Raw genomic sequence first — 25149 nt, 5'->3', positions numbered from 1 at the left:
GAAACAAAGGGGCATAATTCTGTGGTGTTCATTTGAGTTATGACTGTTTATACCAAGTCTCAATTTGCTCTCAACATATTTGTAATATATTGGCAATAATACTAAAAGTCTGATCTCAGGGAGATTAGCGTTTCTTACCTTTTGCCACATTTTGATAAAGAAGAGCTCCCTGGAAAAGTTGAAGAACACATTGGTATCATAGGCATCGTCCCCAATGTTAGAGATGGAAATATTCAGTGAAATGTTCTTGACTGCTCCCAGTGCCAGATAGGAGGTTCTTTCATCAACACTGTAAACAGAAGTATACGTTAAATGCCTCACCACTTCTTCATTTATTCTTCATTCCAGCTAGCAAACTGGCACAGCTCATCTGATGCCAGATTAAAAAGCGAGTGTTAAATGGACATTAAATACAAGATGCTTGGCTCAACAGCATCAGCACAGGCCAGGAAAGCCGGGAATTCCTGAATTCTAATCCTAGCTCTGACACTGACTCTCCTTGCACCTACAGAATTTATTTAACTCATTTGGAAAATGGAGACAGTTTTATTTATTTTACTTACCATCCCTTCACAGGGGTATTATGGGAATTAAATAGTTATGGTTCATAAAGTACTTTAACAATGAAAAAAAGTGTTGTGGAGCTATAAAGTATTGTTATATTAATACAATACTTATATTAACAATACTTTATACCTCCTCAGGGTTATTAAAATATTTTAGTAGCTTTTTGAAAATCTTCTTGCCATGAGCTACTCTGCTGAAAGGAAAAAAATGCAGAGGGGCCACTCAGTATCAGGAAGGCTACTATACTGAAAAGGAATTTAGAAATCCGCTGAATTGAAGTATTTGAAAAAGATAGTGTAAATCCTTTGGGACCAAAGGTACCTTTTATTCTGTGCTTTTTTGGGATCTAGAACAACAGATTCCTATTACCTATTACAATGACTGGGTCTCCGAGGCACAACCTCAGTGCAGATAAATAACAACTATAGGGATTCATTCTGAATATTTCCCAAAACACCTTCATAATATAACCATCCTAGATTATTCATACAGACATGCACTCTCAATTTGTATACAGACATGGTGGGGTGGATCCAAATTCACCGCCTTTAACTGCCCAACCAAAACTTTAAAACCAACTTCTTGGAAGAGACAGTAGCATTTCTAAACATCTCTATCTTAACTGAGGTAGTCAACTGACTTCATAATGTCATTATCATCTTGATTCCTGTTAAATCTTTTTCCACTCCACAGGTGTTAATGACCCACTATCCTTTGTAACAGTCTTGATGTTCCACTGTTCAAACTATCTTTTCTTTGCAATGTTGCTGTTTCTTAGCCATTCCTTGTAATGTCTCACTATATCACAGCCCTGCAGACTGTTTTTTGCTTTAGCTAACTCAGGTATTGTAATATTAACTTGGGCGCAGAAATGACTGATAGTGAAGTATGGGAGGCACAGTCAAGGCACTCAAGTAGGCTAGATATTTTTTACAAATCTGAATAAGAGACAGATTTAACCGTAATGGCTACTAGAGTAATGATGCAATCTTTTGATTATTTTGACCATTTTCTGCCCAGTTTGTCGTGTCATTTTACACTTTATATATAATCTAGTAAATTAGTGCATATTTCTAAAGTTATATTTGTTTTTGCTTTGATCTTAAACTAAATAATAGAATGCTGGTACCCTTGCATAATCATACAGCATCTAGTTTCTCGTTCACTGGAGAAAATATGTATTGTGATATAGGTGGTAGCGTGCCCCCCTATACATCCCCCTTTTCATAAATCTAGATCCGCCCATTCACACATATATCTACCAACACATATATGTACATATATCTACACACACCCACCTATCATTAGCATTTACTGCACATTTAGGCATTCTGACCAAACTAGAGAAAGAAAAGTTAATAAAAAGGAAACAGAGAATAAAATGTTTTAAAAAAAACAAATCTATCATTCCTGGAGTTAAATGGATTGGTAAAGTAAAAGGTGTAAAACCCATTGGGTGTAAATTATAAAACAGGCAGAAATACCAAACACCCTAAACATCACCAGCCATGATTTAATCGTCAATGTAAAAGGATCCTAGACACATTTACTTTTCCTGGAAAAGGATTAGAGTATGATTGTTGCTGGTCAGAAAGGGGCAGAGCCTTCCTGAAGCACATAAGGGAAAAGTGCCAATAGGATATTTTAGCCAAAAACTGACTAAGAGGGTCCTCCCATTATTCTTGTAAAATACACCCACACTATCCTGATTTCTCAGCGCACACACTGTACTGTGGGGAAATCAGCTGTCTGACCAAAAGCATTTCAGCACAGCAAACAGTTTTAATGATTAAAATTCTAATAGAGTTTATCAGTCCCGCAAAGGATCCATTGTGTCTGGGATTTACATGGATCTTATTTTTCCAAAGTCTTATTCACTGAACACCAGCTCAGAATGAAATTCTTTAAAATGACTTGTTTGTAGGTGTAAAGTACCTAATATTTTTTTGCACCTGTCACTCTGACTTGAGCATTTAAACTCTGTTGTATGAATACCACAGACAGAACAGATGCTGATAAGGAGATTTCCACAAATGAAGTAGCCTTAAGAACAGTACATTATCCTGAAGATGCAAGGTAAGCTAACACTTACCCTCACATCAAGAATGCTCAAGAATTTAGCATCCATATCTATATCACAGCTTAGCCCCAAAAGGTTTGGAGACTTTGGGAGAGAGGAGTATTTGAGTAAAAATATTCTTGAAATCTTCAGAGTTAATCCTTAGGGATGGAATGTTATTATCCTTTTTGTGCCTTAATGGCATTTACCCAGCTGATTAAGTAATGTTTGTTGACCCCTACATACAGCTTGCAGTTGTATGCCCCATGCAGAGTGCACCTGTAAATAAATGTATGCATGCATTCCAAGCATATGGAGTAAACTATGCATTGGCCAGGAAGTAACACGGCCACGTACATACTTACATAAGCATAAGTTCTGACTTACATGAGGGAAGTTCAACTACCTTCCCATGGTTTAGCCTCAGTAGCTAAGTGATCAGGGCATTCACACAGGAAATAGGAGACCTAGGTTACAGAGCGTTTTGAACCAGCATCTCTGCAACTTCCCAGCACAGTGCTCTAAACAGCAGGCCACAGGTTAGGCATTCCTCAGTCTGTTTCCCAGCAGTTGATTTGAAGCAGAATCATTTCACCGTGCATTTAATAATGACTGGATACAATGGATGGAGAGCTGTGGGGAAGTTTCTGCTCCTCTAGGGGCAGAGCTTTTCAGAGCAGCAGTCATTTCACTAAGCCAACATGTTTTCTAGCATTGGCGACAAACAAAGGTGCACACGGGTGCACCTGCACCCCCTGGAAGTGCCAGCCATGAAACTGGAAGTGCACTTACAGTTCCGCAGCTGGTTTAGCGATCAGCCGCTGGGGGACCCCCCCGTTGGCGATCTAGTGCCCCCCCAGACTTGGGAGGCACCAGTCACCATGTTTTCTAGCATGTTCTCTGCCTCCTGACTCCACATATCTCCCTCTCTTGGCTCTCCTGGGGTCCTACTTCCAAAGGACAGCTAGAGAGAGCCCTGGATAATGCCTACCCTGTTGTGAGTGTGGAATTTGAGCACTGTGCTGGAAAATCAAAATGATAATCAGTTCAAACCTCCATTGGGTGAAAGGGCCTAAATCTCAGACTTCCCAATTCCTGGGTGACAGCCCTAACCACTCAGATATTGGTGCTAAAAATGGGGAAGCCTCTCCACTCCCTGGCAGAAACATGTGTCACAGACAACAAGCGAAGAGCACAGATGCATGCAGGAGACTATATTTTGGTGTGCATCACTCCCACCATGCACCGCACAAAGCAGCTGACTGCAGGCTTCCACCACACCGACCACGTAAGAGTGAATTTACCTTGCATATAATGAATTTTTGGTTTAAAAAGCGTCATCACATAAGAGCAAATTCGCACATACAGAACCTACATAAAGCGAGGGAAACCTGTATATAGTTGTGTAGCTCAGAGACGGAGTGTAGCCTACTGTGCACACTCAGTATGCACAGGGTCTACATGTCCACCTTGCACAGGTAACAGGAGCAACAGAACTTCAGTATATGAAGAAATCCCAAAGATTCACTTATGAGGCGGAAAAACTGCCATGTAGGCTCAAGAGAGTAACAGAATTTTGGCCCTTATGTTCATTACTGCAACTTCTTAAACTGCTTCTCCACATAACGCAACACTTTTCATAACAGTCATTTCATTAACCCATTTTCACTTATAATAACCTTTGTCCACTTCTTGCAGTCTAAAATTAAGGCCCAGAATTAAAGCCTGGTTTCTCATTGCATGAAAAATGAAATCTGCAAAAACTGTTCCTAAAAACTTCTGGCAGTAATTAACCTTAGTCACAAATCCTAGCATACCGACGTCTAAATAATTGGATTTGCACCTACAATTGGGAATTCAGCTTCTAAAAGGTAAGACCTGCACCAGCAATTTATTGAAGGTGTTAAACCATACCACTGCAAAATTTGCAAGAGGAAAGCTGCACCTGGAATCCCCCTCGCAATCTGAGCCCAAAGATGCAACGAATTAAGATATGTTTATAGGACCCTGTGCCATGCCCAGGACCACTGCTGAGATGCATGGTTCATCTTCTTGCTCCTATTCAGCACTCACCAAATCCTAGAAATGAGGTTGTGTAGGCACCTTAGCAGGGCCTTGCTGCACACTTCTAAGACACTTTCAGGCGGTGTCTCTGTGGTCTAGTTCCTGGTGGGTACTCAGGGCTGTTCTTAGGCAGTCTAATATGTGGGATGTGGTACATGCTGAGCTGGTCTGTGTGGGTGGCTTCTCAGCAGAGGTCCCAGATGCAGTAAGGAGGAAGTGTAGCATGCCCATTTAGGCCCCATCTTGCAATTCTGACGTGTACCAGCCTCTCAATGAAATCAATGGAGCTCCAGCCCAAGCATGTGTTGCAGCATTTGGCCCTGAGAATTCTGTATCAAACACTCTGTTGGCTTTTCTTCTGAAAAGCATGAAAATCCTTCTCCCAAGGCATAGAAGACTATCTACTAGGGTCTTTTAATAATACAAATATGCAAGGGGGGGAGAATAACACCATTACTATTATTTAATATGAAAATCACAATTCCAGAAATTATAAACAAATGAAAAACTGCTAAGATGAATTTGGATGCATGGGTAATTTTAACAAATGAAGAAATCTAACAAAATATTCATCATGTGGAAGGTCCATAAATGTCTAGAAATTGTTGTTAAGGGACATGGCTAAAAATGCATCAACCTCCCAATAAAACCTTATTTTTATCTCTACTCTAGTACACTGAATGCAAATGACTGGAGAAATAATCTACCCTGATTTTGCAGTATTAGCATGTTTAGAAGTAGCACACAAGCGTGATCAAAGAATGCTGTCAATTAATTTTGAATAGTAGAATGTGTATTAAGAATGAAGCTTTTCAAAAAGGCAAATAATAACAGTGAATATAGAATTGCAGGCCATTGTAACATTATGGCTTCCTAAAGTGACTATTTATCTGACACAGTGAGTCATATCAAACTAATGGAATTATGGCAATGTTAAGCTAGCCATCCATTTTTCACAAAATATTACTCCATAGAGGGAGAAAACATGATTTTTAAAAGACCATTAATTGCTCATCGAGTAGAGCTCCCACATTAACTCCACAGCTGATGGAATTCTGTGAAAAACTTCATTGGTTTGAGGCTGACAGAGGAACACAGATCTCTGTCAGAAAGCCAACGGAAGATTGTATTTAAGCCTCATTTTAAGAGAGTAGTTTCCTGAATCATTAAATCCGAGAACATCTGGAATGAATCAGGTACACATTCAGAAAGAAATGGATTAAGAAAAAGAATCCGTCTATTGGCAAGGGAGTTTCCGAGCCATATTTGCTGCTCTAGGGCATGATGTCATTGAGTATGGATTGCCTGCTGTGATGTATGAAGTGTACTACCACTGTGATACCATCCTTCTCTAGCATCTGCTATACATTAAACAGCCTAGTTGCTGAGTCAAAATATGTCAGTAAGGATGTGTTGTCACCTTTTGGAAACAAGAAAACAAACTAAACCATGCTTCATTATGCCAAGTGATGTCAAACAATTTAGGGAATAAAAAGCAAACAATGGCTTTTGTTTTCATTTTCACTAAATGAAAAACTTTAAAATGGCCACTCTTTCTTTGCCCAAAATATATGAGTCAAGTCAAGGAAGATACTCTAAAAGAAAGCAGAATACATAATCTAGAAATCAACATGCAATCACTAATCACATAACAAATTTAAAAACAAGAATATTACAGTAAAAGCTGCGCTATCAGGCATCTTACAAGCCAGCATGCTCCACTAACTGGCATGCCGGCTAGTAAGATAAAGTGAAACCGGAAGTGCCCACCACAGCCCTGTGCTGCTGAGGGCATAACAGGCCAGGGGCATAACAGGCTGCATGGAGCCAGGAGGGGCCCACCTCCCTGTGCCGCGGGGCCTGCAGGCAGGTGGCAATGCCAGAGGAGGGGCAGAGGGACACCCCAGATGCAGAGGGAGAAGCAATGGCCAGGGCCGCTCAATTAACCAGCATATTTTGTTATCCACCATCCCCTATTTCCGGGGGATGCTGGATAACAGAGATTTTACTGTATTAAATTATGCTGCACAACATGCATGTGTGACAAATTGGATAGCAGACTTTAAACCTAATAGCACACACCACCATAATAACCTCTCCCTCTCAGAGGGAAGGGCCATAGAATCTCTAAGATCCAACCACCAAATAGTAATAAAACTAGCAGGTAAAGGAATAGCTATAGTTATTCTTAGTCATGAAGACTACATAAAAGAAGCCAACAGACAACTCCGGCACCACCTACTACAAAAAATTAGAGGAAGATCCTACTCCCCTTTTCACCTTAAAACTCAAAACTACCATCAAATTATTTCCATCTGAAGTACAAGAAAAACTGTAGAACTTGATCCCAACCCAGGCACTTTTTACATATTCCCTAAAATCCACAAACAATGGAATCCTGGCAGACCTCATATCCAACCAGGGAACTCTAACTGAGGAAATATCAGGTTTCATCAAATCAATCCTAAAACCTCTCGTCACCCAAACAGCAAGTTTTGTCCAAGACACAATAGACTTCCTACGAAAACTTAAAAACATAGACCACCTTACCAGCAACACCCTCCTAGGCACTAAGGATGTTACCAGCTTATATACCAACATCCCACACCAGAATAGCATTCAAGCCTCCCTTACATATACACAAGAGCAAGACAATAACTCAGAGTACAGACCTAAAGATATTACTGAATTTATACACTTCATCTTCACACACAACAACTTCACCTTGAATAACCAACACTTCCTCCAGACAATGGGCACTAAAATGGCCCCACAATTTGCCAACCTTTTTATGAGCCACCTGGAAGAAGAATTCCTCAAGGGCTACACCATCAAACCCTTGCTATACTTAAGATATATCAATGACATCTTCATCGTTTAGACTGAAAACCTGCTTCAATTTGCATTTTCACTGACTGGCATTCTTGCTAAATGGCCTCTGGCTTCTATTCTATCCCATCCAGGAAAAGCTCAAAACAACTGCAGATGCTTCCTCAGCCTGAAGAAGAGTGTTTGTACCCAAAAGCTTGCAAAGAAGAGTTTTTCCAACTATTTTATTTGGTCTAACAAAAGGTATTGGATTTATCCAAAGAAACTTTTCTTAAAATTGTGTGTGCACAAAAAATTCTATAACTATATATTATCAGTTTCTGCATAAAACACACCTGATATTCAGAGTTGCCAAATATGCGATATCTCAGGTTTAGATTAATTAAAGGGTGAAGTTACTCATTATACTCAGTCCATAATTATGGCATTTAAAACTTGAGCATCTGCATGTTACAACTCGATAACTCATGCAAAGTCCCCTCTGAGAGTCTCAAAGTTATGCCACTACAGGCAAGGGTTAACCCTGGGCTATGCTACCTAGCTCATATTAGGGTAATATCAATCTGCTTCATGGAGATAAAATGACCAATTTGCAGTCCTCCAGAATCCCAGGATGCACTGTTCCCAGCCCCTCAACTTCCTCCTAACCTGAGCAGTCATAAAGCCCAGGTGTCCAACCCATGAACCTGCTCACCAGCTTTATAGTGGCAAGTCAGGGCTGTGCAGGAAAGAAACATGTAGCTGCTTACTGCATGTTCTAACTTTGGCACCACTTAATATTCCTAAAAGTAAGTGTAACATAAAATTTTACCCTTCACTAAAGCCTTTGCCAACTCTAAGGGCCCTCTACACATGCAGGTAAAGGCACAATGGGATGTAATGCATGACCCACACAATCATATCGTCTGCCATACCATACATGTATGGCAGGAAGCACAAGTGGGATCATGCATTAGATTCCATCACACCTTATCACCAGGGCAGAGGAAGTATGGGATCATTATCCTAGACTCCCAGTACACCAGCTCCCATGGTTGTGAGCCCCACAGTTGACAGGGGATGTTCAGAGGGGCTCGCAAGGCAGCAGCGTTTTAACCTAATCTAATATTCTATCAATACCTTCTCTATCAATATTCTCAATATTCTCTATCAATACCTTCAGACATCATAGGGAAGAACAACTAAAATAAAAAGGCCATCAGAAAAGATCTGCAACTTTCATTTCTCCACCCCCCCAAGACGATGGTGCTTTTGTTAATGTGGGTCTGGGGAAACATAATCTACATTCCAAAAAGTATGCAGGGATACATCCCCCATTTCCTGTACTAGCAAGTAGAAAAAATGTGTGTTGTACTTAACCTCCTTCTTCCCTGCAAGCTACACATCAGGCAGGGAAGGAGTTTCACCTACTCTATTCAACTGACTCACAATTCTTCCTTTCATGTTCTATATCATGTCCTTAGAATTGATATGAATCAACCTTAGTAAGAATGATACAAGTACTTCAGCTCTGCTGCCCACCAGGGAAGTTCAACTCAGCAAGATAAAACACAAAAGTAAAAATGCCTATGCCTGCCTATATTCTACCTATACTGTAAGGTCCAGGAGATAGAGATGTACCAGTGAAGAATTTAGAATCACATTTTTTGCTAGTGCAGAGGCAGTCTAGGTTATTAAAACAGCATTCTTCTTGTAGTCGATACAGAACAGATCACCACCTTCAATATGCAATGCCACCATTTGCCCTCAAACATAATAGGGCATGGAATATTAAATGCAGCTGTATGAAATGGTTGGAACAAGCCCCCAAACTATGCTAAACTTGCCCCATTTAGGATTTTGTTACAGACTCTAAATGCAGACCAGGCTTGTGCGAAAGATTTGCAAAACTTTTGAGTGAACCACAGCCAATTTATAGTTTAGCAGTGAAAGCTGAGTGAAGCTCTCCATTTCACCTGCTTTTGACATAAAAACATATGAAAATCAGTTGTTTTGATCATATTTGCTTTTTGCGGGAATCTGTTAAGAGTCTTGGTGCAGCACTCAAGAGTTGCAGACCGAACAGGGGTTCACACAACCCCATGTGAAGCAAAACCATTTGGTGTGATGCGGTACAGCTCTGAGGTTCCTGCCTCCCCCCTAGCCCATAAGCAGACAATGTTGCATCTCCCCAGAGTCCAAAAGTCAACAGACTACCTGGATGGATATGTTACTGACTAATACCGGAAGGTTCTTTATTAGCAGACCTCCAAGCCAAAATCCTGCACTCTCCTTTAAGCTGGAAGTGAGCTGGTTGGATATTTTTAACAGAACATTTCATCTGATAATGCTTATGATTTGAGCTAAAGATGTTTCATCTTAGGTTTAATGAACTTCTGAAGAAACCAAGGCAGAGTTCCCATATTTCAAAATAACCCAACATTTCCTATGACTTAGAAACATACCAACTCCTCCCAGCAGCCATCCCTGGTGTGGGTGCTGCAGCAGAAAGGGAAAAGGCTGAATCTGGATACATTAGTCAATGACCCCTGCTCAGACGAGATCCTCGTACTCCAGTGTATGGGCTATGCTGTGAGAGGCTTGGAATATCACTGATTATACCACCTTCCATATGAAGGGGCAACAAATTTTGCATGGAGGCTATATTACTTCAGTGGTACCACAGGCTAAGAGGCTAGGGATAGAAATTACACATAAACTGGTTTAAGTAATCAGAAACTGGTCTAAACCTGTAACAGAACAGAAGTTCAGTGCACATAAACCAGTTTCAAAATGGCTGAAACTAGTTTAAGAGAAATCTGGTCAAATGTAGCATCAGACTTGACTGATTGAGGTCAAAGAAGTTTCATAAACTGGTGTCTCAGACCTGTTCCTGATTCAAGTTAAATCGCAGTCCCCCACCACCTCAGCATGCTTTGCAGCCCCTGGATGGGCTGTGCTGTCTGCTCCAGAGAGCAGGGCTGGCCCTGCCCCTCTGCTCCTTAACTGGCTCACTGTCCTCACCGGTTGGCTCACTCCTCCACCTCCCCCCAGGCAAACCCAGGCTGAAATATGGGGTCAGGGAGCAGGGTTAAACACCCCTTCTCCCGGTCAAACTTACTGCTGGCTACAGCTGCGGACTACAAATCCCAGAGGCACCTAGAAGCAAGAAGACGATGTGACGAGCAACCCTGCAAAGCCTCCTGCTGCGATTCTGGACTGCAATTCCCAGAGACAGCAGAAAGAAAGCAAACATATAGCCCATGCTGGCTACCTGCCAGAGAGCTGTGCTCTAGTACCCCCCCCCCCAAGCTTCTTGCCTTGAGCCACTGCAGGCATGTGGCAGTATTGCCTGAATCAAAGGTGAATGTCTGTCCAGTTGTTCTTCAGTTTACTCTCTTCTTCTTAAACTAAACTGCAAAGACTAAATTGGTTCAGCCTTGGGCTTTTTGACTGTCTGTTTTTAGCCTAAGAGGCGAAGGAGGGATAATCCTAAAATCAAAAGCAATCAATCAATACACGCATACTGAAATCCAGGATTAAGTCACAGGGTTAAATGGTTGACATACATTTTCTTTCTTTTCTTCCTTCATTTGTATAATAAACTCATTTTAATGCCAGGAAAAAGATGGCACTAAAGACAACACATAGAGCTAGGCTTGGTCTTTGTTGTGATACTGCAATAAAAGGGAGCTTACTGTTGAAAGATTAAGTAAATCAGACACAGTTAGTATTCTCAGTCCTTCTCTTGGAATACCTAATTTTCTTTTCCCAAACTTAATTCCTTCATATAACCCTTAGGTAACCCCAACTGAAGGGCCAGTATTCCAGTCACAAATCCTTAACTCTTATATTTTATATTATAGACACAATATGTTTACCAACACTTTGCAAAAAAGCATTTTTCACTTTAGTATTTATACAGAGATGCAAATGTGCACTACCATTTGCCCCCAGAAATAAGCAGGAAAAGAAAAGCCTGATTCTGATCTTACTTAGATGGGCTTTTCCACAGTGTTATTCATTTGATTACAGTGCACTTGTTCCTGGTTCACAGCAGCAGAAGCGAAAGAAAAATTAGGCACAGCGCCCCTGTCCCTGAAGAGCCTATAATCTAAGACCCAAATCCTCAACACACATGTACAAGAGTAACTTTACACTTGTGGATGTATATGGGAAGGACGGGATCCTAAAATTAAAACAAAAAGAGCACAGACTGGTCATAGAGAACAGGAGGAGGGTATAATTAATCCCACATATCAATCAGTAGAAAACAGATACAACATGGGTGCTACTTAACAGTAAGAAATCACAGATGTTTTTAATCCAAAATGTTCAAAGGAATGAGTTATGTTGCAAGGAAGCTTAGTAGTAGTAGGCCTGGTAGACGTAGTAAATTTTGGGGAGGGCTTTAGTACTACAGAGTGTACAGTTTCTATGAATTAGAGCAGTGGTCCTCAGCCAAGCTGCCTTAACACACTAGGGGGTGAGAGACCTTTTAATGGTGCCATGTGGTACTACACAGTATTTGCACTGTAGTTGTACAAGTATCTATACATGATTCACAAAATAAATTAAGTGAATTCAAATAGGAATCCACAGTGTCAAAAACATTCTGGTCTTTCTGAGTTCCTTGCAACAGAAGAATTGCTCTATTACTTTTCCTTAGTCAAGAAAACAAGTAACGGCTAAGACAAGGGGTACCTGGGTACCCAGAGTCTTAATGGTGTTAAAATGAGGGGTGCCTGGAGTCTTAAAAGTGTTAAAAACCACTGAATTAGACTTGCAGCAATGACAGCAAGGAATCCAAATGTCTACAGGAGAAATTAAGTATACAGCAACTGATATACTGAAATCTGATTAAGCAGGCTTCATCTTGTGTACTCATCCTGGAAGGCAGGAACAAAACCTAGAATCTATTAGCATACTAGTGTGAGCACAGAATCAAGGGGAGGGTAACTCATTCCAGTATGTCTCTCGTGTATAGATTGAAACCAATAAGTATTAACCCATGGATAAAAACTCCTGAAATCTACAGGTTAGTTGCAGCAAAAAATGTTTCAAATGACTAGGTGATTTATGGCAAGTGTTAGTTGTTATGCCTAATTGAGTCATAATCCAATAAATGAATAAATAGGGAGCATAAGACATAAAAATTATTAGCAGCAATATATCTCTCTCAAATCTTGTACTGGCTCCAGATCAGCAAAGCAACTCACCAGCTGACTTGTGAAGAAATCAGCTTTATTGGATTTTGCAAATTGCAGAGCACATTAAAAAAAAGTATGTCTAGGTGCTTAACAAAAATCTGCTCAGTAAGATTTATTGCATAAGAGCATAACAATAATTGTGTTCTGGACTCCATCACACATTCGCAGTCTGTGCAATATCAGCTGAACTTAGATATCTTGATGGTTTCTCAGACACATGAAAATGCTGCAGTAGTTCAAACCTATTTTTTAACCTTATTCATTTGGTTGGTAGACCAAGAAACAGTACTTTGTCCTGTAAGCTCTTAGGGTGAATGCTGATATGTCCAGGAAAAATGATGAGATTTATATTAGTTTAATAATCAGTTTGAAAGGTCACTAAGCCACAGCTCCTTAAAAGCCATTTCTTGTAAAACCTACAGTAAGATTCTGTTCCAATGGAAACAACTAGTTGATTATTGCAGAAAAAAGGTAAGCTCATGGAAAAGTAAGTTGTATTTGTATAGTGCCCTGGCTCGTAAAGAATAGGAATCCTCATTCTTTTGGTGCCACTGGATATATGGACTCTTGAATACTGCAACAACTCATTGTCTGTTGTCTTCATTTCCATCTGGAACACTTCAATCACTTTATGGTCAGACAGGACAGGACCCTTACCATCCATAGTTTGGGGTTTACTTGCACTTTTTTGGTGGCGGAGGATGGTAAGAGATTTATTGGAACCCTGAGTGTAGCCGACCAGATGGAAATCAAGGAGTTATTCCCCCATCCCAATGCACATCAATAATGGAAAACATTCACTAATTTCATGGGACTGTGCTCTCCCTGCAACTTACATTATGTTCTGATTAATTGCCAGCTCTGCTAGTAGCACATTCAGGAAACTGAAAATCAGATACAAAAACCAAAAATTTGTGCATGCCTCACAAGTGCAGCATGGACTTGATTATCAACAGGCTAGAGCTAAGAATAGAGATAAGGCACTGAACTCAAGGATATTTAATTCTGTATACAGTACACTACATGATTTTTAGAGCCAGTGCATTCACAAAAAGAAAAAATATTATAGTAGGCACTATCAATTAATTCTTATACTCCTACATCCCATGAAATTTAGTTCAGAAGTGGTTCATACAATAGTGTGAGGCCTCAGCATAATTCTGAGAGACCTCACATGGTATGTTTCAAATCCCCATATCTCCAAGTTTTACCCTTAGATATTTTGGTGGCCATTCTTCTAACAGGAAATAGCCTCTTCATTCTTGTAAAAAGATTGTATCTCAAGATATCACTAGAAAATGACCACAACATGCTAAGGGGGTCAGGTTAGAACCCAGGATCCTCTCCATCCCACTGAGATACACACCCACTAGGTGTATCTACACATGCATTTCACTGCAGAGGTGACTAATCAGCATCAACATCTACACATGCATCAGGGACAGTACTATCTTATGGTGGAATCATTTACTGCGCAGTAATGCACGTGTGGCCAGTGACCAGGACCACAACCGTCTGAGCCAGAGTAGAGTAGCCTTGGGCTGGCAGCAGGCTTGGGGGGTCAGTCACATGGCTCTGCAATTTCAGCACTCTCATGCCCCAGCCCCTCTACCACCCAACACCACCACCCAGATTCCGGGGCTGACCCAGCTCAAACTGCTGCAGTCCCAGGCACATATGCAGGTGCTGTGTCCAGGAACAGTTGAATCCGTGCAAATTGCACCAGAGTTTATCACGTCACCTTAATGGTATGTGCAGATCCACCCATTGGGTTGTTATCCTCCATTTATCTTCCTCTCTTGACTGTCAAGTAAGCCAGCTTCAAGAACAGTCTGTGCAATGCTCAGTTGATTGTTTAATGGCTAGAGCACTTTGCTCCGAAAGAAAAGATACAGATTCAAACCCCATGAAGGACAGGGTAAGAATCCAGATCTCCCATTCTGTGGACTAGTGCCCTAACCACTAAGCTATTGGACTAAAGCTGAGAAGGCCCTCCTCCTGCATCACCCCACTCATGGTGCAGTGTTCTTTACACAGACAAACCTGGATCACAAAAACTGCAGCTGCATGGTTACATGTGTGCTATTTAGGTGCCTAAAGCAAAACAGGATATAGCTCCAAGTACCTCTATTAGAATATGTAATTATGTGGCAGAAAGGGCCTGATCCCAAATCCATCCACTTCAAGAGACTTTTGATAGTCCCAAGAGCACTAGTATATCCTTTTAAATGAAAGCTCTACTGAAATCATAGAGCATGGTAATTATTGTTGTTCTCTTCTGGAATGCAGATAAGCTGGTTAATTTGGCTGCTCTGAGTATATTGACTAGAGTAAAAGAGTGTAAAAAATATTGTTTAAAGACACATTTGTTTAATGAATGATGACAGAAGTGGAAAAAATGCTTTATCTACTCTGAATGAGGAGGAAGGAAACATTAGATGCTATCAGAGCAAGTAATTAAGCCACAAATGAAAGGACATTGTTTTTCCTCAGCACCATTGTTTTTCAAGATACTCTTTAGGGGCAGAAAGCCACAATACACATGAAATGAAATGTGAGGCCTCGCTGGGAACCAATACCCATCACCTGATCAAAGCAAGATAAGTTCTGTGGCATTGGCTCAGTAAAACTTCTGAAACAACACAGTTTGCCACATAAAGCCAGAAGTCCTCTAGTTTTTGTTATTGATTTACAAAACATCTGACCAGTTAAAAAGCACTTTGCTACATCCTATTTTCTCTATTAGGCATGTAAGTAACATTTAGGTGTCTAAGTACAATCCTATTCCAGCCTTCTCAAGTCTCTGCAAAAACTTTAGTGCAGTTAATTTTGCAACAAGCCATCATCTTAGTCTTAGAACTAAATGACAAGACTTAGGATCCACTTAAATGTGAGCTTGGAGGGGACGGGGAGGATGGGGGTGGAATCTTCTCTGGGATTGAGGCAGGGTGTTGGGAGCTGGTGGTCTAGGAGTGAGGAGGTGAAGAAGGATTTCTTTTATCCGGAGTTGAGTTGAAGCAGGGAGGCATAATTGAGCCCTGAAGGAGGGCTTGCTTGTGTGATGAGGTGGAGGAGTTGGAGGTCTCCGGTTTGGGGAATCTTCTATGTGGGTTGCTTGTTTACCGTAAGCCACTCTAAGCCTCTTGGATTGCGTAGGATATAAATCTAATAAATAATAGGTGGATAGGATCAGGTCCTCTGTTTCTAAAGAAAAACATGGTTACCAGCAATGGAGCCAAAGTGGTGAGGCAGCACAATCATGTCCCCTTTCCCCACCCCCCCTTTGCCTATTCCATGCACATGCATTGAGATCATAGTCTGGTCAGCATGAAGCTTTTGGTCAAGCTTTATATGCACAATGAAATCTGAGCTCACTAGCTGATTGGAGTGAGATCTGGCATAGTGCCAGAGCCCAGGAGGAAAATGCCACTGCTGTTTGTCCTCTCTTTATCTTCCCCCTACCCATGCCACGTTGAATTCAGCAGCAGTGGAAAGGAGGGGATGAGCAAAGACAGTGCTTCCCCACCCTAACCTCCCGCAGGCTCTGTAACTGTGCAAAAGCAGTGGTTCTAGACAGAGCTCTCTCTAATCAGCTGGTGAGCTCACTGCACATGCAGTCAAAGGGGATGTAGCTGCACCCCTCTGCCGCCTTCCTAGATCCAGTGACTATGACCAATGAAGTGTTTGATTGTTAAAATGCTGTCTATGCCTTTTTTTTTTTTTTTTTTTTTTTTAGAAGTAATGGAGAATCTGAGTTGCTAACATGTTAAATTATTTTCTGTATTTTTCATTGACAAATTGCAAATTGGTCCAAACTGTCATAATACAAGTTTGACCTTTGGATTCCTTCTGCTCAGGTTCTATAATGATATGACAGGTCAGAGAGACAATGTTAGGCAATGACAATTCTCAAACATCACAGCCAAGCCTATGCTAAATGAAGCCAAAGGGAGTTTTTGCATCAATTTTAATGGAAGTAGGAGCATATCCCCAATCTGCATCCATAAAGCATATATTAATAAAGTAACTGCTGATTAAACACCATTTTTGAACTACTTTTTTTTATTGATACCAATAACATGGGTACAAATTTGAAGAATGACCCATATCCCACTGAAAGACTAAGGGAATCTTTCTTTTTTTCTGTGGACTATTGATCAGGCTCTTTAAGATCAAACCTAAAAGAGTATATTTGAACAGTCACCCTGCTTTTGTGTCATATAAAAGACCCAGAGATAAGACATAGAAGAGGAGAAAGAACCTAAATGAGAAGTGGCAAAAATAATAGGTTAGGAGGCTGAAAATCTAGAAATAAATTTCTGTGGAAAAAAATACTACTATCTGTAGAGCTGAACATTTTCAACTTATATTTTCTCACCAGAAAGTGCTGTCATATCCAAATGAAAACTTTTTCCAAAAATATATTAATTCAACATTTTTTTTTTTTTTTTTTTTTTACAGAAATGTTTCTAGAGTAGACCCTTTGGTTTATTCCAAACACTGACAGAAATTAAGAAAGAGAGCGAAAGACCCAAGGAAAACAACAACTACTACTCCACCACCACATTTGACAAATTTCTCTTGGCAAAAACTTTCCAAAGGTTTTGGTTTTGCTCCAATGCAAAATGAATATCCAATGCAGTATTCACTCACTGCAAACCTTTGAGAGCCCTTAAGCAAGTATAATGGTCATTCCCCAGGCAGTTCCAATTTTTTATGATTTGCATTTCACAATTCTCTATTTTCAACCCAAATAATTTACAATACTAAATAATACAAACACCAACGGGTTTGTGTGGGAGGGAGGTAAATTTGGGACAGCTGCAGATCATGTCAAAGCCAACATGAAAATCAATCTCCAAACTGTTTGACCTCTAGGCCAAGTATATAACCAGAAATATTTCAGCTGGTGAGTGATTCTACTTCTAATGACATATGAAAGGTAACCTTATATAGGACATATATGTACATATATGAGACCCATATAATATACGGGCACAGGCTTCTTCTGAAATGGTCTCATAAATAGTAATTACTTAGAGAGCTTTAGTTAGCCAGGGATCCTCAGAGTCTTACAAACTGATTTACAATCTGTGCACATAAATTATGTCAGTGTTCACCAGTATGGAATATTACTGTGATATGACAGATCATAGAAAAGAAATTAATAATGTTATTGAGAGAAATTAATAATGAAACAAAGATGATGATGATGGTAACAACAATAATAATGATGATAATAATAACAGTAGTAGTAACAGCAGAAGTAATAATAATAATGATACTAGTCTTTACTTGTACAGGGATGGTGATTACATTTTCCCCCTGTAATGTAAGTAGTAGGCATTACTATTTGCTGTGCCTTTCAAAGAAGTCATAAACTTATCACTTCACTAATATTGAAGCAAAAGCAAACATGTCTTTCGATCAGGTTCCATCAAATACTGAAGAGAACCTTACAATACTTATATGCCTGAGCATTAAACTAACTGCCCAAGAGCCTGAAAATGAAGGCACTCTTGATACTAAATCTGTCCTACATGGTCAGGAGGATTTGCTGATTCAACACCCGCTGATCATGGTTTGCATAGTGGGACAGGTGCATAAAATGTCCAACACAGCAAATATTCCACATGGCCGCAGAGCTACTACAGCACATGTCAGATGGCACTTTCACATGAATTCATGCATTCTTTTTTAATGAGATTCTTAGGTTGTCTCTGTGCTGACCCCTCAGAGACAGGACCTCTCTCAAGATACTTAGGGCTTAGTGCTTTGATTTAAGACCAGACCAGGCAGATATCTCACCAGAACCAGATGCCACTTCGAGAACTCAGTACTTTAAATGAGATTTGTTCCTTCCCATTCACCCTGCTACTTTACTTGCATTGTTTTATCTTAAAGGACTAAAGTACTCTTTTCCCCACGTATAGCAGTGGGGATATATAATCATAGATTTTAGGGCCAGAAGGGACCATTATGAAGAAGAATCATCAGTATAACACAGGCCTTAAAATTTCACTTTCCAAAACTAAGGAAACAGATGTGTTTCAAGTTGTAAATAAGTACCTATTCAGTGACCTAATAAAAGTGTACTATAGATTTTACTGTATTCTTTTAATACAGTAGGCATGACCTATAATACATTTATCCTAATATCAAATAACGTACTTTTCAAAATATACTAGGATATTTTTATTTCTCTTTCAAAAATAGTCCATTTTAAACTTAAGTAACAAGATTTCCACTTCAGTTTAATGATTAGAGTATTTATTTAATCTGCATTCTAAATTACAGGTTTCCCTCGCCAACCACGGTTTTGAATATCCATGCTTAATATTCTATATACCATTTTGGCTACCACAGTATACAGTTTTGAGTAACCATGGTTTTCCGTGGCAGCGCATCAACCCGCCACCTGCCATTTTTCCCATAAGCCTTTTGTCTTGCCAACCACGGTTTTGCCAACCACGGGAACTTTCAGGAACCTAAAACCAGTGGTTGGTGAGGGAAACCTGTACTACATTTTCACAGCAAAATGCCTGGCAGGCAGTAGTGGTTCTTATTCTGAGTCACTAGGCTGTGGCCATAAAACTAAATTCTAGCGTAAAATATTTTATTCCTGTTCTTCTGAGAGAGACGTACTGTACCATTAGCACTGCTAACTATCTGTAAATGTAATCTTTGTATCAGTTTTAGAATGAGATATCACTGCAAGGATTACTGCCAAGTTTTGCAGCCTGCTATAATAGCCGCAAAAGGCATATCTACACGTCGTCCTAAGGCAATACAGTGATGCGTTACATTGCTGTACAGTGCACTATATCGCTGTAGCAATGTGATCGACAGCTATGTCTCTGTAGTGGCGCACTCCCCAGGTATAGCGTGCCACTACAGCAACATAGAGGTGAAATCTACCTGTGCGCCATGTGCACAGCGTAGTAACCACCTGTGCTGTGCCATGCTACAATGCTGCTGTATGGCAACATGTAGACATGCCCTTTGTGTGCCTAAATCAGAGGTTCTCAGCCAGGCATATGCAGAACCTTAGGGTGCTGTGGGATGTCATGCAATATTTGGTGTGCAATTACCTACAAAATTCACAACATAAATTCAGAGATTTCAAATTGAAATCCAAAGTGTCACAAAAATTCTGGTCTTCTGAGTTCTTTGCAACAGAAGAATTTTACTATTATTTTTCCATAGTTTAAAAAAAAAGAGTAAGAGTAAAAAAAAATGAGCTGGCATTTTTGAAGTGCCTTGAGCCTGAAAAGGTTGACAACCATTGGCCTAAATGGCAGTAGGCTGTGCACTGGCTGGTCATAGACACAGCTGTGTACTTACAGCCAGATTACACATCACTCATGAAATTATAGCCAGACAAAAACTCATGACAGGGGAGGGAAGGGGGCCTTCTTTTTTCAATAGCTTCTTTAGAAGTTGGCCCAGTGGGGAGCCAGCAGAGAAAGATACATGGGGCCAGGAGGAAGTAAAAAGATAGACAGGATATGTGGCTCTGTGATGGATGCTGCCCTGGATAGGAGGAGGCCCTGGGTTTGGTCCTGGACATAGTGGTCTAGAAGCTTCCCCACAGCTCTCCATCCCATTTTATCAATTTATCTATTAAATGCAAGGTGCAATGGTTCCGCTTCAAAATGAACACTGGAGATGGGACTGGATAATGTGTAGCGAGTGGCCTGGTGGTTTGAATAGTATGCCTAGGATGTCAGAGAGACAGCTTCAAAACCCCTCCAGGTATGATGGGCCTAGCACCCGGGTCTTATACTTACTGGGCAAGTGCCCAAACTGCTCAGCTACTGGAGCTTAATCTCAAGAACCAGTCTGGAGATTCTCTTCCCCCAGACTTATGCTACATTGCCATGTACCTTCCCCGCCAGTTCATAGCCTGTTGTACATGTTCAGCACACATGCACATGCCTACACGTTCAAACTCTATAGGCAAGAGCAAACTGTGCTTAAGTGCCTCAGAGGCCTTCTTATCTAGGTGGATAAATGCCATTTAGGTTCATAAAAGGTAACAGATTCTGCCCAAGGTATCACTAAGAATGATTCCAAAATGGTGAGGATGGAGCAAGTCCTCAAGACACGGAAAATCATGATTTTTTTTTTTTTTTTGACCTAGTTATAAAACTTCACAAAATATTTTTAACCCAGAGCAGGAAAAAAAAATTCTAATGGTGTTTTTTTTTTGGGGGGGGGGGGGGTAATTTAACGAAAATAGACGTAGATAAAAGCCACATACATGAAAAAGTTTCTCTTCTCTGGTCCTGTCTGATCCCTGTCACTACTGTTATCCTTTCATCAATCCCTGATATCAATATTCCATGCTTCTTTTTTCCCCAAGACATAACTTGACAACACACAGCTCTAAACTGCCACTTCCTTACCTACCTGGGGCATAGTCTGCAGATCTTTGACTGAGTAATCCATGCCAGCTCTTGTAAAGGACCTTTCTGCAGACAAGAGCCAGCAGAGGCTGTCCTCCATTCTGTGAGCTAAAGAGTTAGGCCACGCATGCAGTAGAAAATTTTGCCACCAGACCTATTAACTTACATCTGCCAACATAATTACATCACTGGAGCACATGAACATTTGGCTGCTTCCAGTGGTGCCATGCATCTCACTGCAACAAGCTGCGTTGGCACAATAAACCGTGAATCATGACAAAATATGCTGTGCCCAGGGATTCAACCTGCCAACATTGCTATATCACTCAAGCATGTTCACACTGTCATCCAGACAGCAGCTATCTGCTGAAAGAAGGCTTGTGTCATTCGCAGAAGTGGCTTTATTCCAGCTGGGGTTTTCCAGCTTACATCAAATAGGTAAATGGATCCACAAAAAAATGAAGAAAAGAAAACCTCTATTGCCAAATCTTTGTTCTGTAGACCATGCCTTATACAGAATTACACAGGGACTAGCCTGCAATCAATAGCCTCCAAGATTTTTTTTTCTATTCAGTATAACTAAATCACATCTCTTCCCTACCTTAAATTATGTCATATTATCCAAGTCCTAATTAACTCCCAGATGCATATGAAAATGATTCATCCATTAAGTTGTCTTGTACAAAAACAAGTATGGATTTAACCTATACAGGAAAAACTAGAGATGTGTATAGACTTTTATCATATGACAACGGGTGCACTAGAAATCATACCATTTATTTCAAACAAAAATTCAGGGCTGCACTGAAAATGAAAAGTTGAGAGGATGTTCAATATTTTGCTGTAATAAACTTATATTGCATGAGACTTACTTTAGTATTACATTTTGACCCAGCAAGCTAGAGGGACCTGTTTGCGAACCAGGTCAGACCCCATGCAACAAGATCAGGCCTGCACACCTAGATTGGGCCCTACACAGCTTTAGATGGCCCCTGAATGCTGGAATCAGGCCCCACACTGCCCTGCACCACCTCTGTCTAGCCCCACATGTTGGGATCAGGGCCTCATGCCTCCTCCATTTGGCTCCACATGCTGGAGCTCTAGGACCCCACATCACCTTTGCCTAGCCCAAAGTGCCAGGATCAGGCCTCGCCCCCTTCCACCAGGATCAGGCCCTGTGCCACCCTGTGTGCACAATCTAGTGCAGAGCTGGGGAATTATTTCAGCTGGAGGGCCACTAAATGAGTTTTGGTGACATGTTGAGGACTGCCAGGGTAGCCCCATCCCTTGACAGGTGCTCTGCCCCCTGGTCACCACCTTGGGACTGTAAATCTTGCCCCTAACCTCTGACCTTTGCCACCAGAAGTCCATCCCCTAACCTAAAGTACTGTTTTTGGGAGGGGGCGGTTGCCATTTTGGAACCAGAAAAAAACAAATCATACACTAAAAGTCAAATATCTACTGTATCATATTTTAATTTTATTACAAAAGATATTTTTGTCATGATTTGTGTTTGTGTAGTATATATAGAGGTGATTTCAAAATAACTCAAAAATAAAGTCTTACTCTTGTATATTGTGTGTGCAGGGTGTGGTTGGGAGGTATATATGGTGGGATGAGTGGAGGTGTGTGTGGGAGGAGTTTGTGAGGGGGAGCAGCTGTGTGTCAGGGGGCAATAAAGTGTTTTGGGGGCATGTATAGGTGAGGTGGCTGTGAGGGCAGTGTGGGTGTGCAGTATTTGTGGGGTGGGAGAAAGGGTGTGGGGCCCCCTCACACTTCCCCCCCATGGCACACAGCCCCTGCCAGTGGCAGCAGCAGGTGGGGGCACTTGGGATGCTCATGCTCAGTGTAGGCATTGATGCCCGGGCACAAGGCTCCGGCCAGCACATGGGGGAAAGAAGTGCAGCCAGGCCAGCCCACTTCCATCACGGGGGGCTCTGTGTGATGGACATGCAGCCTCCACACTTGTGCACCACTGGGGGAAGCAATGGAGCTGGCTGCCTTTGCTGCCCCCTGCTGTGCAGGTCCCAGGACTCCACTGGAAGCGGAGAGGAGCTGGCTCCATTACATGGGGCTTCCTCCAGTGGCGTGCGAGTGTGGGACCCCACACTCCCAACCCTGCCAACCTGATGTCTGTGCTCCTTCCACCCCTCTGGCCATGGGCTCTACACTGCTGCCAGCCCCACGCTCTGCACTTCCCTATCTGATGCCCAGAGTGAGCAGGATGCCGGGGAAGCTGAGCAGGTCCCCTGGCAGCTTCACCAGCAGCAGCCCCATCCAGAAGCTACGTGCTGACTGGGCCGAACCCCTCCGCACACAAGGGTGAGAGTGAGGTGCAACAGGGTATGCTTTGGTGGGGGGCAGGGGTGTATATACGGGCACCTCACTCCGACCTTCATGGGAAAAAGGGCTGGATAGGTTACAATTAGTTGGTGGGCACCAGCAGGCCAAATGAAATTGCTGACAGGCCAGATCTGGGCCATGGGATGTATTCTGCCCATGTATTTTAATCTACTTTGTAGGGACATGGCCCATGAGGCTACCAGATGGCATAGTGCCGGGGGCCAGATCTGGCCTGCAGGGTGGGCGTTAGGCCTATGCGAAGCAGCTAGTATTCGTTTCGGATTTGGCCAATTCGGGGGACAGTGATTCGATTTGGTGATTCGAATCACTGTCTCAAATCAATTCGGCCAAATCTGATTCAGAGATTCAGCTCCTGAATCAGCCAAGCCAGGCCCATCCCCCACAGCCCAGCAATGGCTGATGTGCCCACCCCAGCTCCCAGCTCTTTGGGAAAAAGAAGCTCCGGTTCAGCAGGTGCTGTCAGGCAGGGGGCAATCCCTGCTGCCCCCCACTACCCCACACTGCATGGGGAGCTCTCCCCCCTTGCTCCCCCAGGCTCCCCATGGGTGCCTTGCCCAGGCCCTTTAAGAAAAAAAAACCCGAGAAAAGCCCCACACTCACTGTTCCTGCCAGCAGGGGGCAATCCCTGCTGCCCTACACTGTCCCATGCCATGTGGGGGGCTCTGCATGAGTGCCCCAAAGCCCCAAGACCATTGCAGGAGCAGCGAGTCCTGGGGCTTTTCTTGGTTTTTTTTTTTTTCTTAAAGGGCCGGAGCTGGGGCAGGCAGGGCACCCATGGGGGGAGCCTGGGGGAGTCAGAGGCTCATCGTGGGGCAGTGGGTATCGCCCCCCACGCAGTAGCACCGGGTGAGCACCAGGGCTTTTCTTTAAAGGGCCGGGAGCTGGGATGGGCATAGCAGCAATGGGAGGGCTGGGGGAGCAGACAAGGGATGGGGGCTGGCAGGGAACCCCTCATGGTCCTCTCCTCCCTCCCCAAATCTCCCCACCTCCTCCGCCGCTACTTACCAGCTTGGAGGTGGCTGCAGCTCCCTGCTGCAGAAAGGCTCTGTTGACTACCATAGTAGGTAAATGAAGCACTCACTGCCCACAGTTTGGCTTTTGGCCTTTCTCTAGTCACGTCTATGGCACATTTAGTCATGCAAAGTGCATATATATCTATTGATAGTACTGCTTCTGTATTTGTAAAGGACCCATTTCCTTCTCCTTCCTGGCCTGAAAACTAATTTTACAGAGAGTATCTGAATCAAACAGCAAAATCCCTGACACAAGATTAATATTTCAGATCAGCATTTCCGACCCTTAAAGTGCACTAAAAATGCTTGAAAAAAAGGAAACAGAAGAGATGTGTACAGTTTACCTTTGACCTGAGTAAATCTAGAAACTGCCTAAGTCCATCTGTACATCCTGACCAAACAATACAACTCTTTTTTAGGATCATAAGTCAATAGGAACAAAACAAGAAACTTTTTATCAGGGGTACTAGGCAAGTTTTACTATGTACAAAGAAAAGTGAAAATAAAGTCCTAAATCAGCATTAAAATTACTGTGAAACCTACACATGAAGACAAATAATCTGAGTCAGTGAATTCATAAAATTAGAAGCAAGTTGGGAAACTACAGGAAAATGTAAAGCTATAAAGCAATGGAATAAAGTTCCTATTTCTTGAGA

The 25149-nt window shown here is 41.8% G+C and overlaps 1 protein-coding gene across 1 annotated transcript in view; it reads right to left on the bottom strand.

The window, feature by feature from the left end:
- ITGA9 (integrin subunit alpha 9) overlaps positions 1-25149 on the bottom strand; it is a 350292-nt gene that overhangs the window by 132730 nt on the left and 192413 nt on the right. Inside the window, exon 18 of the mRNA XM_019534746.1 lies at positions 139-289. Coding sequence (XP_019390291.1) covers positions 139-289 — 151 coding nt within the window. The remainder of the gene's footprint in view (positions 1-138; positions 290-25149) is intronic.

Source organism: Crocodylus porosus, unplaced genomic scaffold (assembly GCF_001723895.1).
Source record: "Crocodylus porosus isolate Cpor-Errol unplaced genomic scaffold, CroPor_comp1, whole genome shotgun sequence".
NCBI classification, from domain to species: Eukaryota; Metazoa; Chordata; order Crocodylia; family Crocodylidae; genus Crocodylus; species Crocodylus porosus.
The sequence above is the reverse complement of the archived record's forward strand: the minus strand, read 5'-3'. Positions and strand labels throughout refer to the sequence as shown.